Source organism: Colossoma macropomum, unplaced genomic scaffold, assembly GCF_904425465.1.
Source record: "Colossoma macropomum unplaced genomic scaffold, Colossoma_macropomum, whole genome shotgun sequence".
Taxonomy (NCBI): Eukaryota; Metazoa; Chordata; class Actinopteri; order Characiformes; family Serrasalmidae; genus Colossoma; species Colossoma macropomum.
Genome location: NW_023494795.1, coordinates 19,152,147 through 19,164,768, shown reverse-complemented (window position 1 = coordinate 19,164,768; position 12,622 = coordinate 19,152,147). Strand labels below are relative to the sequence as shown.

The 12,622-nt window shown below is 41.3% G+C and overlaps 1 protein-coding gene across 8 annotated transcripts in view; it reads left to right on the top strand.

Moving 5' to 3' along the window:
- The window catches only part of mark3b (MAP/microtubule affinity-regulating kinase 3b), a 50,245-nt gene that overhangs the window by 32,234 nt on the left and 5,389 nt on the right, over window positions 1-12,622 (top strand). For 2 of the 8 annotated variants that reach the window (XM_036581728.1, XM_036581732.1), the window contains exons 8-15: window positions 1,553-1,789; window positions 2,920-3,060; window positions 3,998-4,097; window positions 5,860-5,972; window positions 6,773-6,920; window positions 7,099-7,310; window positions 7,545-7,648; window positions 9,982-10,248. In XM_036581728.1, coding sequence (XP_036437621.1) covers window positions 1,553-1,789; window positions 2,920-3,060; window positions 3,998-4,097; window positions 5,860-5,972; window positions 6,773-6,920; window positions 7,099-7,310; window positions 7,545-7,648; window positions 9,982-10,248 — 1,322 coding nt within the window. Of the gene's footprint in view, window positions 1-1,552; window positions 1,790-2,919; window positions 3,061-3,997; window positions 4,098-5,859; window positions 5,973-6,772; window positions 6,921-7,098; window positions 7,311-7,544; window positions 7,649-8,815; window positions 8,996-9,981; window positions 10,249-11,414; window positions 11,442-12,622 lie in introns of all 8 variants that reach the window. The other 6 variants (XM_036581730.1, XM_036581733.1, XM_036581735.1 and 3 more) reach the window with 5 other exon arrangements.

Sequence of the window (12,622 nt, the reverse complement as noted above, 5' to 3'; positions counted from 1 at the left end):
CAGATTATATTAGCGTGTGAACCAAATGTGTTCAGTTTAATGTGTGGCAGGTTTTGTACTGTGTACACTGCAGAGCATGCAAAGGTCACTGCACACTGACAGAAGATCCTGTCTGATGCACTGTCTCTTTGCAGATTGTCTTTTTTCTGGTGTAGGATTAGTCTTCCTGTGCTGCTGTTACACTTTAGTGTTTTTTTTTTGTTTTTTTTGTTTTTTAATGAATTTTCTACCAATGTCCTTCTGTTATTAAGTGTTAAGTGTAATGCCTGGTTATAACTTGCATTACATGTGTGATTCCTGGGCACAGTGTTCATGCTGTTGTGATTAAAGGGGAATTCTACTGAATATTAAAAATGTGCTGCATAATTTAATCAGTAGTGGCTTGATGTGAAACGTTCTGTTCTAGAAAATCTTACTGAGTCAGAATTGTTCACAGTAGTGGTTATAGGAACCAGATGTCCAAAGCATTAATACCTTAAAGCTAATTTCCATTAATCTATTACATGAATTGGTTACAAACATGCTGCCTGATGCCACTGTTTTATGACCATTTTCAATACATGGTTTTGGCCTGATCCATTCATAGCAGGGTGTTGTAAGAGAAATAGTACCCGAAGAACTCAGAAGGCATGTGTGGGTTCACTGGTCAGTTTGGATAATAAATAAAATGTGTACATTTGTGTCATAGACGTAATGACACATGGTACCTATCGCCAGCATTGTAAAGGAAATCTGAGTCAGTATGTTTCGTTGCGCTTTCGCACAAGACGTGCATTTCGCAAAAGACAACTCATGGTTTTATTTACATCATAACAACTGAATGATGTAGAAATTCTTTAAAAAATCAGTGGAATTCCACTTTAAGAGCTTCCTCTAGTTAATGCTGTGTAATCACACTTGAAGGATGTAACGAATTGATGAGCTATTTGCTCTCCTGCTTCATAAGATTACGCAGTTGCATTTAGCGCTGACTAAAGTTTTATAGAGCCTGTAGCCTCTCCATACAAGTACAGCTGTTCTGCAGAACAACTTTTGACAGTGTAAAGAAGGTTGAAAATTTTGTAGTAGTATGTCCAATAGCACAGTCCCTAGAGCAGATACTGAGATTGAAGAGGGAATTGACTGAAGCTTATTGTCCATCTCCGTCTGAGTCTCTATGTTCTGTTACACACCCTGTTTCCAGGGCGATGTGTTCTAAATGATGCATGAGATGAGGGCTGCCTCACAGCCGCATGTCTCAGGGACCAGGTGGAAACACACATCTGCTTTCTCCTCTTTATTTGCTTCAGTTTGATACATGATGCATACATGATGCTTTGCCCCCTCTCCCCTTCCTCCCTCAAAAGTGTTTACTGAGAAGTATGGAGAGTAGGTTTTTGAGGCTTTACAAAGACACTAGATACATGTTTTGCTAGGTTTTCCACCTGTCAGTGTGAAATTCTAGCAGTTGGCTGAAATCTTATGTTTGCATTCACTGTGGTGTTCTTACATACATATATACACGCAAACACATTGTTGAAAGATGTGTTATTGTTCTCTTTGTCATACTCAGGCAGAGAACCTGCTGCTAGATGCAGATATGAACATTAAGATAGCGGACTTTGGCTTCAGTAATGAGTTCACACTGGGCAACAAGTTGGACACATTCTGTGGCAGTCCACCATACGCCGCCCCCGAGCTCTTCCAGGGTAAGAAGTATGACGGGCCTGAGGTGGATGTCTGGAGCCTGGGAGTCATCCTCTACACGCTGGTCAGCGGATCGCTGCCTTTTGACGGCCAGAATTTGAAGGTTAGCTTGCCCTCTTCCAAAAGGTTACTGATCTTAAGGCTTGGTTCTGCGAAGTAGGAGAGAACTATTCAAGTACATCCTTAGGTGTGGTTTCTGGACCACATTTGTCTTCCGTTTATATAATTTTTGGTTTGATAATAATAACAGCCTATTGTAAAACAAATCCACACTTTAATCCGTATATGAAATGCAGTGAGCATAGGACAGGATAAAACTCCAAAGCTGGATAATTCATTAATTTTACATAGATGTGACATCATTCACATTGACATTGTTCTGGCTCTGAACAAAATAGAGTGGTGGCGGAAAGCAGAAACAGTGACCATCATCTTTTTGATGAACTGTTGTCAGTGAACGGGAAAGTAATTAAGGTTTTTAAGCCAGTCAAAACCACATTGTACTGGAGCACATACTAAAATCAGCCACATTGGCTTTAACACCTGGTGAAGTGTGAATGATTTTCCTAGCAATCTGGAGAAGCAGGAAACTTATTTGGACAGCACCGAGAGTTAAAACTGACATTCCCACCTGGAATCGCAGGAGTCTTATAAGCTGTGCCAAGTGACAGGGAGTCAGCATTGAACAGCTATGAATGGCTTTTCCCTTTTTGAATATTTTATCTTTGAAATGTATTGAATATTAACGAATATTTGTTGCACCCCTAAGTGGCCTCTAACACCACTGTTTTGGCTGTGCGTGTCACTTTGTTTAGCAGGCCTGTGTAGCAGAACCAGTTCCCTATTGCACCTGTATGTGTCCTCAGTTGATGTATGATATAGATATTTTTTTTAAAACAGTAGCATTAATCGAATGATTGATCATTTTTCAGTTAACAATTAATTAGTTAATCATTTATATCCCTAATGCTGTCAGTGACTTAAAAAGGAAATGCCGAACATTAATGCTTCATGTTTGTAATTATTGGCTCTGTTTGCAGTATCAGACCGATAATAATAAATACTTTTTCCCATTTATCTGCAAAAATAATATGAGCTGCTGCTATATTTTGCACCCCTAACTTCAGTTTGTCTGTTGTTTGCCTAATACCCGTTGCCACTGCTCTAGCTGTATGTTGATTATCTTTCCAGAGTTTGTATGCTGATTGATGCCAACCTCTGCCCCTTTTGCAGGAGTTGCGGGAGCGAGTGTTGAGGGGGAAGTATCGCATCCCCTTCTACATGTCCACTGACTGCGAAAACCTCCTCAAGCGCTTCCTGGTTCTCAACCCAGCCAAGCGGGGCACACTTGAGGTGAGAGAAGACAGCGAAAATGTAAATATGCTCAGATTTACTTTAAACCCCCGAAAACCACCTTTCCTTGGCCTGTCACGCTGCCACACCCTCCTCCACACTCCTCTCACCCCCATGCTTTTGCTCACTTGATTAGTACTATATGACACTGGCAGCCTGCTGATAAACATCTCAGTTCACGTAGTTTAGCACACACTGGCCCTGAATGACAGCTCCAGCACCAAAGGCAGTGGATAGTCAGAGTCAGAGAGGTCAGGGTAACTGCTGGTGTCCTGCAGGCTTTGTCACCGGACCATGCTGTAGTCTTAAGTGCAGATTCTTGCCAGCGAGCATGACACCAAGTGGATACACCACACTGCTCAGAACAAAACATCTCTTTAGCTCCTGAATAATGGAAGAGCCCCAATATGCCTTACTAAGAGTATCAAGCGAAGGGCTTACACGAGTGCTTTGTTACCCCCCCTTAATAGAAGCACTTTGCTGCTGCATTTCCTGTATTAGACTGTATTAAACTGTATTAAAACTGTAATAAATAACATTAAACATCACAAAAAACATGAGGAGCAGTGACATGGACTCTGTGTTTATAGGAAGAGAGGAATAAGATGAATAAAGATGTTTGCATACAACCGACAAATCCATCAACACCACTAACATGTATATACCCTGAACGTATGTTTGTATTTGTAAAGCAAAATTCATCGGTACTACATTAGCTGAACTGGTTTATACTAATTAGTGTAGCCTGTGCAAGATTCTTTTGAATTTCACACTTTTGTCCAAGTCATTGTAATAATGGTTTAAACAGTTCTCATGCATGAAACATCCCCCCGTTCTAGTACGCCCTCTCCTATTTATCCCCTATTTTGTATCTCCTAAGTCACACTCAGTATTCATATTGCTCAGCTTTATACAAGCTGAAGAGAAACTGTCATGCAACTCTGTGTATCCTCTTCAGCAAATCATGAAGGACCGGTGGATCAACGCTGGCTTTGAGGAGGATGAACTCAAGCCCTTTGTGGAACCAGAGCTTGACATCTCGGACCAGAAGAGAATAGGTATAGCACCAAACACCTGGTTTTTGAACCCTAAGCAGCCACAATAGCGTATTAGATTTATGATCTGGGCGATAATCTGGGTCTTTCCACTGTGACCTTCCACATAATTGTTTTGAACAGAAAAGTGGAAGTCACGTTGTCCCCGGGCTTGTGGTTTCATCTATCAAAACTCGTTCTCTTTGTGTAACTAAAAGGTTTCAGCATATTGACCATGAAATGCACAGTGTTTTGGCTGAATTTATGATTGATTCAGCTGTTTCCTAATCCACTGACAAGAAGATGACTTAATACCCATGCTTGGAGGCTCCATGTGATCTTCTAGTAAATAGATGTAATTAAAGCAAGACTTGTTCAAGTAATGAAATCTTTCTACTCTCTCATATGCTTTAGATAGTTTGGCAAAGTGGTACTTCGGGGGTGTGTTGAGGTTTGGAAGTTGAGTCAGATTAGGGAGTGCTGTGTCAAGGGCAAACCACAAATTTTGATGTTTTTGGCCTTACTGTATTGCGCAACCTCCTGTGAGATCCTTCATTGAGGCACGTGTCTGTGTGTGTGTGCATGTGGGGCTATATGCACTTTCCCTCAACCAGGACCAAAGCATTAGTCTGGCATGCTTCCCTCAACGTGAGGCAGACAGTGCTTAATGTGCCCCTGGGCTACAGCTCCATCTGAGTGATGCAAGGGTCGATGGTGCTTAGGCCAGGCAGACCCTGTACTTTCCACTGCTGCTCTGGGCAATCTGCCCTTCAAACCATTGATAGAATCAGAAACAGATCTGTGTCCTAGGATTACTACTAGAGCTGGGTCTGTGTCCGCTGACACAACTAATACTGCTTTCCAGGCCTTTTTCTTGTGATTCTTCTTTAACTTTGTGAATTGCAAAGTGAAGCTTAGATCAGATGATTAGGACATGCATATTATCCAGAGAGAAGCAGAACATAGCTGATATTTTGAATATCACAGTGATTTGTGGTGTTAATTTTATGTTTGATTGAATCACTGAACTGTAACTATTGACTCCCCAAATATAGTATTGTGCAAAAGTTAGAGATTATCCTCCATTCATTTAATTTCCAGTCTACTCTTTGCCTTTGGTATAGCACTCTTAGAAGATGGTTGCATTTTCTGCCTCTCATAATCCAAGTAATCCCAAACCCATTCAATGATGTTGAGGTCTGGGCTCTGGAATGGCCAGTCCATTGTTCTGAGAACACCACCAGCTTCTTTGTTTGATTCGCAAATTTAGCTACCTGTCCTGACAGACCCATAACGTCAATTCATCTTCTTACAATGATAAGATGGACAGAAACTCCTGTGGACTTTTTTCAGATATGTTGTAAGAGTAGAGCTTAATTTTCTCCTGTCTCTCAAAGACAAACGCTTTAAGTACTGTTTACTTAATTGTTAGGAGTTCTGTTAACTCCAGTTTTGGAAACTCTTGTTTTTATTTTACCTATTCTTTTTTCTGTTTTTATTTTCCCTTTTCTTATGCCAGTGGATTGTCTTATATTTAATCTCCTCAGAAATATCTCCTGAAAAACGAACAAGTGCTGAATGTCTGTTTTGACTAGAAATTAAACTAGTGAAGGGTGGTCTTTGACTTGTGCACAGAACTGTGCAAAGCGATTTAAACGGTTTAATTCTACTGGTCTGTGTGATTGATGGAGTTTGGGCCTAATCAGGCTCTGCCACAGGGAATACTGGCACTTTGTTTCTGTGTGTGTACTCCCTTCATCTAACACAAGTGTGTTATGTTTTACAGACATAATGGTGGGGATGGGTTATTCTCGCGAGGAGATCCATGAGTCTCTTACCAGGATGAAGTATGATGAGATCACTGCCACTTACCTACTACTGGGGAGGAAGCCCACAGAGGTAAGTAACTTCTAGGAGATCACAGTAATCAGAGCCTGGTATTCTGAAGTTGTGTGTCAGTATATTCTGTGCAGCTTGTTTTGAAACCTGGCTAAAGGAGATCAGTGTACTCTTTTAAGGTGTGTAGTATACAGCTTTAAATGGATTCATGGTTGACAGGACTGATGTCCTAAATATCATGTTTGAGGAGGTCTGTATTTTGGAATACCTTTGGTTGGATATGAGCTTTATCTCTGTGTGTATAGGTTTTCCTGAACAAGGCTTGGTGAGCTACATATCTGTAGGTGGTTTTATTGGTGAAGGATTTCTTGGTTAGAGATATATCTCTCCTTCTGGACAAAGTTTGATTAAGCCTGTGTGCCTACTTGTAAAGTTTTTTTTTGTATGGTACATTTTTATGGTATATCATGGATGTTGACCTGCTGATTCACTTTAGTAAAATGTGTGGTGTTTTGTATGAGTCATTTAGTTCTCATAATGTCCAGCCTTTGACACCCCCTCTGTTAGTTGTGTTTTAGTAACTGACTGCTAGTCACATGATTAGCCACATGGTCAAAGTGTGACTTTTAAGGAACTATGGTGCAACCGCAAATTAGCTTTGCTTTTATCTGTAAAATTGTTTTACCTAGCTTTAATGAATCTTGTTTGTTTCAAGACATTTGAGCGTTTCTAAAAATGTGAATGTTTCAACTCACTTAGCCCTCTGACCCAAGAGGGAGTTTGTGCTCCAACATAAATACAAATGAGCTGCAATATGAAAATATGAGAAGTAATTGTGTTCCTCTTTGGTGCTGTCTCAGTTGGAGGCCAGCGACTCCAGCTCTAGCAGTAACCTGTCTTTGGCCAAAGCCAGACCCAACAGTGAGCACAATAATGGCCAGTCACCATCTCACCTCAAAGTTCAGAGGAGCGTTTCCAACCAGAAACAGCGCCGTTACAGTGACCAAGGTGAGCTCTGTCATCCTTCTCTTGCCAGCCCAGTTGCTTTAAACTGCATTCCTACATTGTAATTATTTCAGACTGTATACTCTAAAGCAGTCAAAGTCCACAAAAATGTTGGCCATTTTTTAAAACTCTTGATCTTTTGTTCTCTTTTCCTTATCTGTCTCTTCCTTTCTGTGCACAGCTGGTCCAGCAATTCCTTCAGCGGGCTACCCCAAAAGGAGCCAGACCACCACAGCTGATAATGAGCACAAAGAGGAGAGCAGTGTCCAGCCACGCAAGTCTAGCTCTTCTGGTAGTCGTGGCATGGCCCCGCCCAGCCCCTTGCTGGGCAACGCCAACAATCCCAACAAGGCTGACATTCCTGATCGCAAAAAGGGCTCTACTGCTCCTGGGGTTAGTTAGTTATACAGAAACATATATTAGTTAGTTATACAGAAACTGTACTTCAAAATAGTCTTTAATAAGGTAACGTTTGGTACCTCTGTTACCAGAGTATATTTTGACTCCCTGACCGTTTCACAGAGTTATCAGTTTTCCTTCCCCCTTCTCTCTTTTTTTTTTCTCAGCTAGTAAACCCTTGTAAGATTTGTGTTGCCTCTGGCTTTACATGCTATTCTTTTTCTGCAGAGTAACTCTGTGTCCGGGGGGATGACAAGGAGAAATACATACGTCTGTAGTGAACGTAACGCTGGGGACCGCCACTCTGTAATACAGAATGGCAAAGAAAACAGGTGAGTTCACATCTTCAGGTGAAAAATCAGAACACATGGTCAGTGACCAAAAACAGCAGGAAATGAACTTCACTCACAAGTTGCATGTGATGGCAAAGAAGCAGGAACCATTTCTTCTATTTTGTCCCACATCCCACAGCCCTCACATACGCAAGCTTTTTATTTGGGTACATCTTCTCCTTAAAGACTTTTTAGAAACTCCGCCTCTAGGAGCTCAATATGCCTCCACACCAAATTGAGCTGGAGACTTGGAGATGGCGCTTCAGTTAAAGACTTGCTCTGAGCGTTCTCTAAGCCCAGGAGACTCTATTTCCTAGCTTTCAATTGAACTTCCATTTCATACAGATTTCAGTTGGCCTGGGCTTCTCGATTTTAACCTTGGCTGGAAAATAGCCAGTGCCGTGATTTTTATTTCAAACATTGCTGTTAAATTTATTCACAGTTCAAGTGTATGCACAGTTAGTAGCTTTGTAATTCCTTGGTACAGTTTTCCAGATACAAATTAAGCTCAAGCAGTCTAAAAAGACACCTTACTGATAGATCAAGTGAGATCAAGAGATCAAATTGATTACTTTATGCTTAATCAATGCTTAGAGAAACAGCTCAAATCACTATTTTAGGACTTTTATTATAGAAGACATTGATAAGGCGTTAGCTGTTTCTTCAGCTGTACTATCATGTAATTCTTAAAATCACATATAGTCCATACAGTTTTCTTTTAGTAGTCTGGTTTGGTCCTGTCCTGAAATTGTAGTTGTAAATAAAGTCCAATACCATATATCCATTTATTAAATCAGATAAATCCATCCCTTTATAATATTAAATCCCTGTTGTGCTCCAGGCCTTGAACTGGACGAGGATAAAAGCTTTGAAGCTGCAGTCACTTCGCGTGCACATGGCTTGCTAACTATCTCTAGTGATATGTGAGCATTGGCCGCCCTGCTCTTCCACCACTCGTAACTGTCCTGCTCTGCTGCTGCTTCCAAAAATTCATGTCTCGCCAAAATGGAAAGGATCCAGAACGGACAGCTCATAGCACTTTCTCTCTATCTGCCTTGCTTTTGTTCTGTTCATTTCTGTTACTGTTTTTGTCTTGCTTTGTTAAAATGGAGTTTCTCTGCTCATGTCACTGCTGATTTCACCGGCCTGTTCACATCCGTTGGCCAGCCTGAGTGAGATGTCAGCGTGTGCCGCCACAAGTCCATCAACGTATGCCGCCGCTCTCACCGCTTCATCCGCCTCAGTCCGCCTACGGCACCAGAGGGCCACTGCGTTTTCCGCTTCGGGGCACACCTGTCGCTCCACGTTGCCCCCTAGCGACTGCCCTGCCGAACTCTTCAGGCCCAAGTAAAGACGAGCCCTGCGTCTGTCTCTAGTTTTACAGTGCCCCTCCGTTAACTGCCCAACCCCTCCACTCCCTCTAACGCCCTCTGACCTCTCTACTGTCTGCGTCTTTGAATCTATAACGGCCTTTCACCAGCTACTCACTGTATGGAGCTCCTCCTACTTCATCACCCACTAGAGTGTCAACTAATCCATGACGGCCTGTATGAGAAGATCCTTCTTTGTTCTTTCCACTCAGACCGTCTGCACTAACTACCCATGTGTTGCTAAACCCACTACTTGCACTTATAATGGATATAAACTTCACTAATATAGAGCACACAATTAAGAGGATTAATCTTATTGATAAGTTCTATTATTTGTAATATAGATATCTAAGTAGCCATTTTAAATTGCATCTAATAGAGATTAATAAATCTCTCTGACAGTGTGTTTAAATTACCTAAATAAACAGAGATGTCAGTGAGATGTTATTTGTGGTAAAACACATCTCTGGCCCAGGTAAGATCTCTTGCGTGTAAGAATGAATGTGTAATGAAATGATAAGCGAGTCAAGGGTAAACCACGATTTTGCTGCTGTCCTACCAAAGAAACTGATGAAAAAGTGAGCGGCATGAATACAAATTGAGGCTGAAGCGGCTCAGAGGATTTATATCCTCCTGGTTCCATGAGTAATTTTTGCACAAGAAAGATCAAAGTGAGTCTGTCCTTATCTCTGGCCCTGTGGCTTACAGGAAAGGTAGCATGCCAAGGGTTTGGATTCTGGGAACTGGCAGTAATTGTTTTTCATTAAAACGAGAAATTGCATTCTTTTTACACTGTCATGTTTTAATTTAACTCTCTTCTATATTGACTTCTGTACTTGTTTTGAAATATGGTAAAATATGCATTAAAAGGGACATTGAAGGATAGGTTTCTTTGATGCCCTTTTTCAGTACTGTCATAACAAACGCTCTCTGTACCTATGTTTGTAAAATTTTCTTCCTCAGTACGACCACAGCCCCTGGCCAGCGAAACCCTGGGGCATCCACCCATAGTATCAGTAGTGCCACACCACCAGACCGTCTGCGTTTCCCACGAGGCACAGCAAGTCGTAGCACCTTCCATGGAGGTCAGTTGAGGGAGCGACGTACAGCCACGTATAATGGACCACCCGCTTCCCCCACACTCTCTCACGATGCAACACCCCTATCCCAGTCACGCAGCAGAGGCTCAACCAACCTCTTCACCAAGCTCACCTCCAAACTCACACGCAGGTAAGCAAAATACACATGCTCTGCAGGAGGAACACACATCTCAAAGCTAAATCAGTATTGCTGATTACACTACTACACCAGATTTTAGGAAATCTTGAAGAACGGATTTCTTTCAACTGAGAATACTGTTCAAAAATAGTAGTTAAAAAGTAGTTAAAAGTTTAGGAGTTAGGAGTTTTTTGGTTTTGTTTGTTTTTTCTAAATGTGTAATTTAGAGCACACACCTTTCACTCTTTCTTTAAACCCGTCAGTTGAAATTCTTTGTTTTAAGAAGAAAAAGTGGTCATTCTATCTTGGTATCTCTAGTCAGAATTCACCAAGCTGTAAAGAGTAGATGGTGGACTTTACATTATAGTGAAAACTATGGCTGCATGATTAATGTTGTCATCTTGATATGAGTTTATGTGATAAACACATCTTAAAGGGCTGTAATAATAGAATGGATCAAATTACATTCCACTCAGACAACGCCAGAGTGACATTATTGGGGGGATATAGCATTGGGAGTCATGCCGACACTAGACCAGTAGTGTACCTGCCTGAGAGGGAACTGAACCCCGTCCTACCTCCCGCTTACAAAACAAACCCATGTGCACAGCTGAACAACTGTGTTGTAGCATGTAAAAACACTTTAAAGAGAATGACTGATCTTAGTCCCAAGGCAGTGGTAGGAAACGCAACAAACCTGCATGACCATAAGGAAATAACTGGTTTAATTACATAGAAAAAGAAAAACTACAGCCTGTATTTGCTGCAGCCCCAGTCAGAAATGCACAGAACTCGTATATTTTAATAATGGTTTGTCACTCCTCGTTGTCATTGCAGTATCCAACACCTATATCAATTTATCGATATCACATTTTGTCCTTATCATGCAGCCCTAGTGAAAACCACCAGAAGAAACATGTTCTCACCTGTCAGTGTAGTTTCATGTCCTCCTTCATTCATCCAGTGCTCACTTTATGCAAGCTCAAGCTGAACACAAACTACAGTTACAGTCTTCATGCATTCTTTTAGTTTATTGCTTCATGACATGTCTCCAGCACTTAGGTTAATACACACAGAAAAAAATTAGCTATTTTACAGCTTTTGTATCTCTGGTACTGTTTTCCCTTTGGAATCTAGATTTTGATTGACGCCTCTTGCGTTGTCTGTCTGTTTTGTAGAAACATGTCATTCAGATTTACCAAAAGGTAGGACCCTTAATTCGGCTTTGTGTGCAGTTAACCAACCAGTTTGACCATGAGTTGAATATTTGAGTTTAACTCTTAACCAAGTGTGGCAGAGCGCTGAATTAATTGCCTGATACTCACTCCTTGTCCCCCGTGCCTTAATCGGAGTGTGTTTGAGCATGCCCGAAATCTCTGCCATCCTTTTATGAGCAGAAGCCGACTGAGCAGAAACTCATCACTAATCACATATGCATGCCTCTCCACAGGATGGAAATGTGCACACACACTTATTTTTTATTATGCCTATGTACACCTCATTTTGTTCTTTTAATGATGGTTTGCTTCTTTTTCAGTGAGGATGTGTGTTTCACATTTATGAACTGACTCTAATTTCTTTATTTTTTACATTTTTTTCTGGCATGAGATCTGATCCTGTGGGATCAGATAAAGATACTGTGTGTTGTGACTTTTTAGTAGTTAAAAATACTCACTGGTGAAAACCTGTATCTTCATGACGGTTGTGTTTTTTGTGTTACACATTTTAGTGTGCTGTTTCACTTTTGAATTACCTCTTCACTGTAGGTGGGCAATGAACTTCAGACTTCAGTATTATTTCTTCATACTGAGATGTTGTTGGTTGTGTAATTCAGGCCACCCTACTGGGCGCTAAATTTGGCCGCTGACAGATGTGGCGATTGAGAGGTGGTTCATTACAAGATTTCTGGAGTTCAGGTACTCGGGTGCTCATTTTGACGATACCCTCCTCTCGTTCTGGCCCTGCTCCGATGTCCCAGTATCCTGTCCTACTTGTAGAGTTTGCCCCAAATCTTCTGACCTGCCCTTGTCAGCTCTCCCCAAATCTGTCCAGGCGGAGTGTTCCTAAACAAGGCCTTGCAGCCTCACTGTAAAAGGGCTTGGACTCTACACTCTACTCTTAGGTTGCTGAATTCACACATTAAACCACAGCAAATCCCCAAAGAATGTCTTAGCATTGTAAAACAGTTTTTTTTTCCTCAGTAAGTCTTTCAGGTGGAATGTAAGTCTTGTGCTCGTCTCTTGCATCCTCCATCATACACCCGCTCTTTTTGTTTATGACACCTTCATCACTGCTCTCCAGTTTTACCATAAAAGAATGAAGATCGCTACTGTAGCCAAGAGCATTGCTAACGTCTTGTACACCACTTTATTGGAGATAGGGGTTT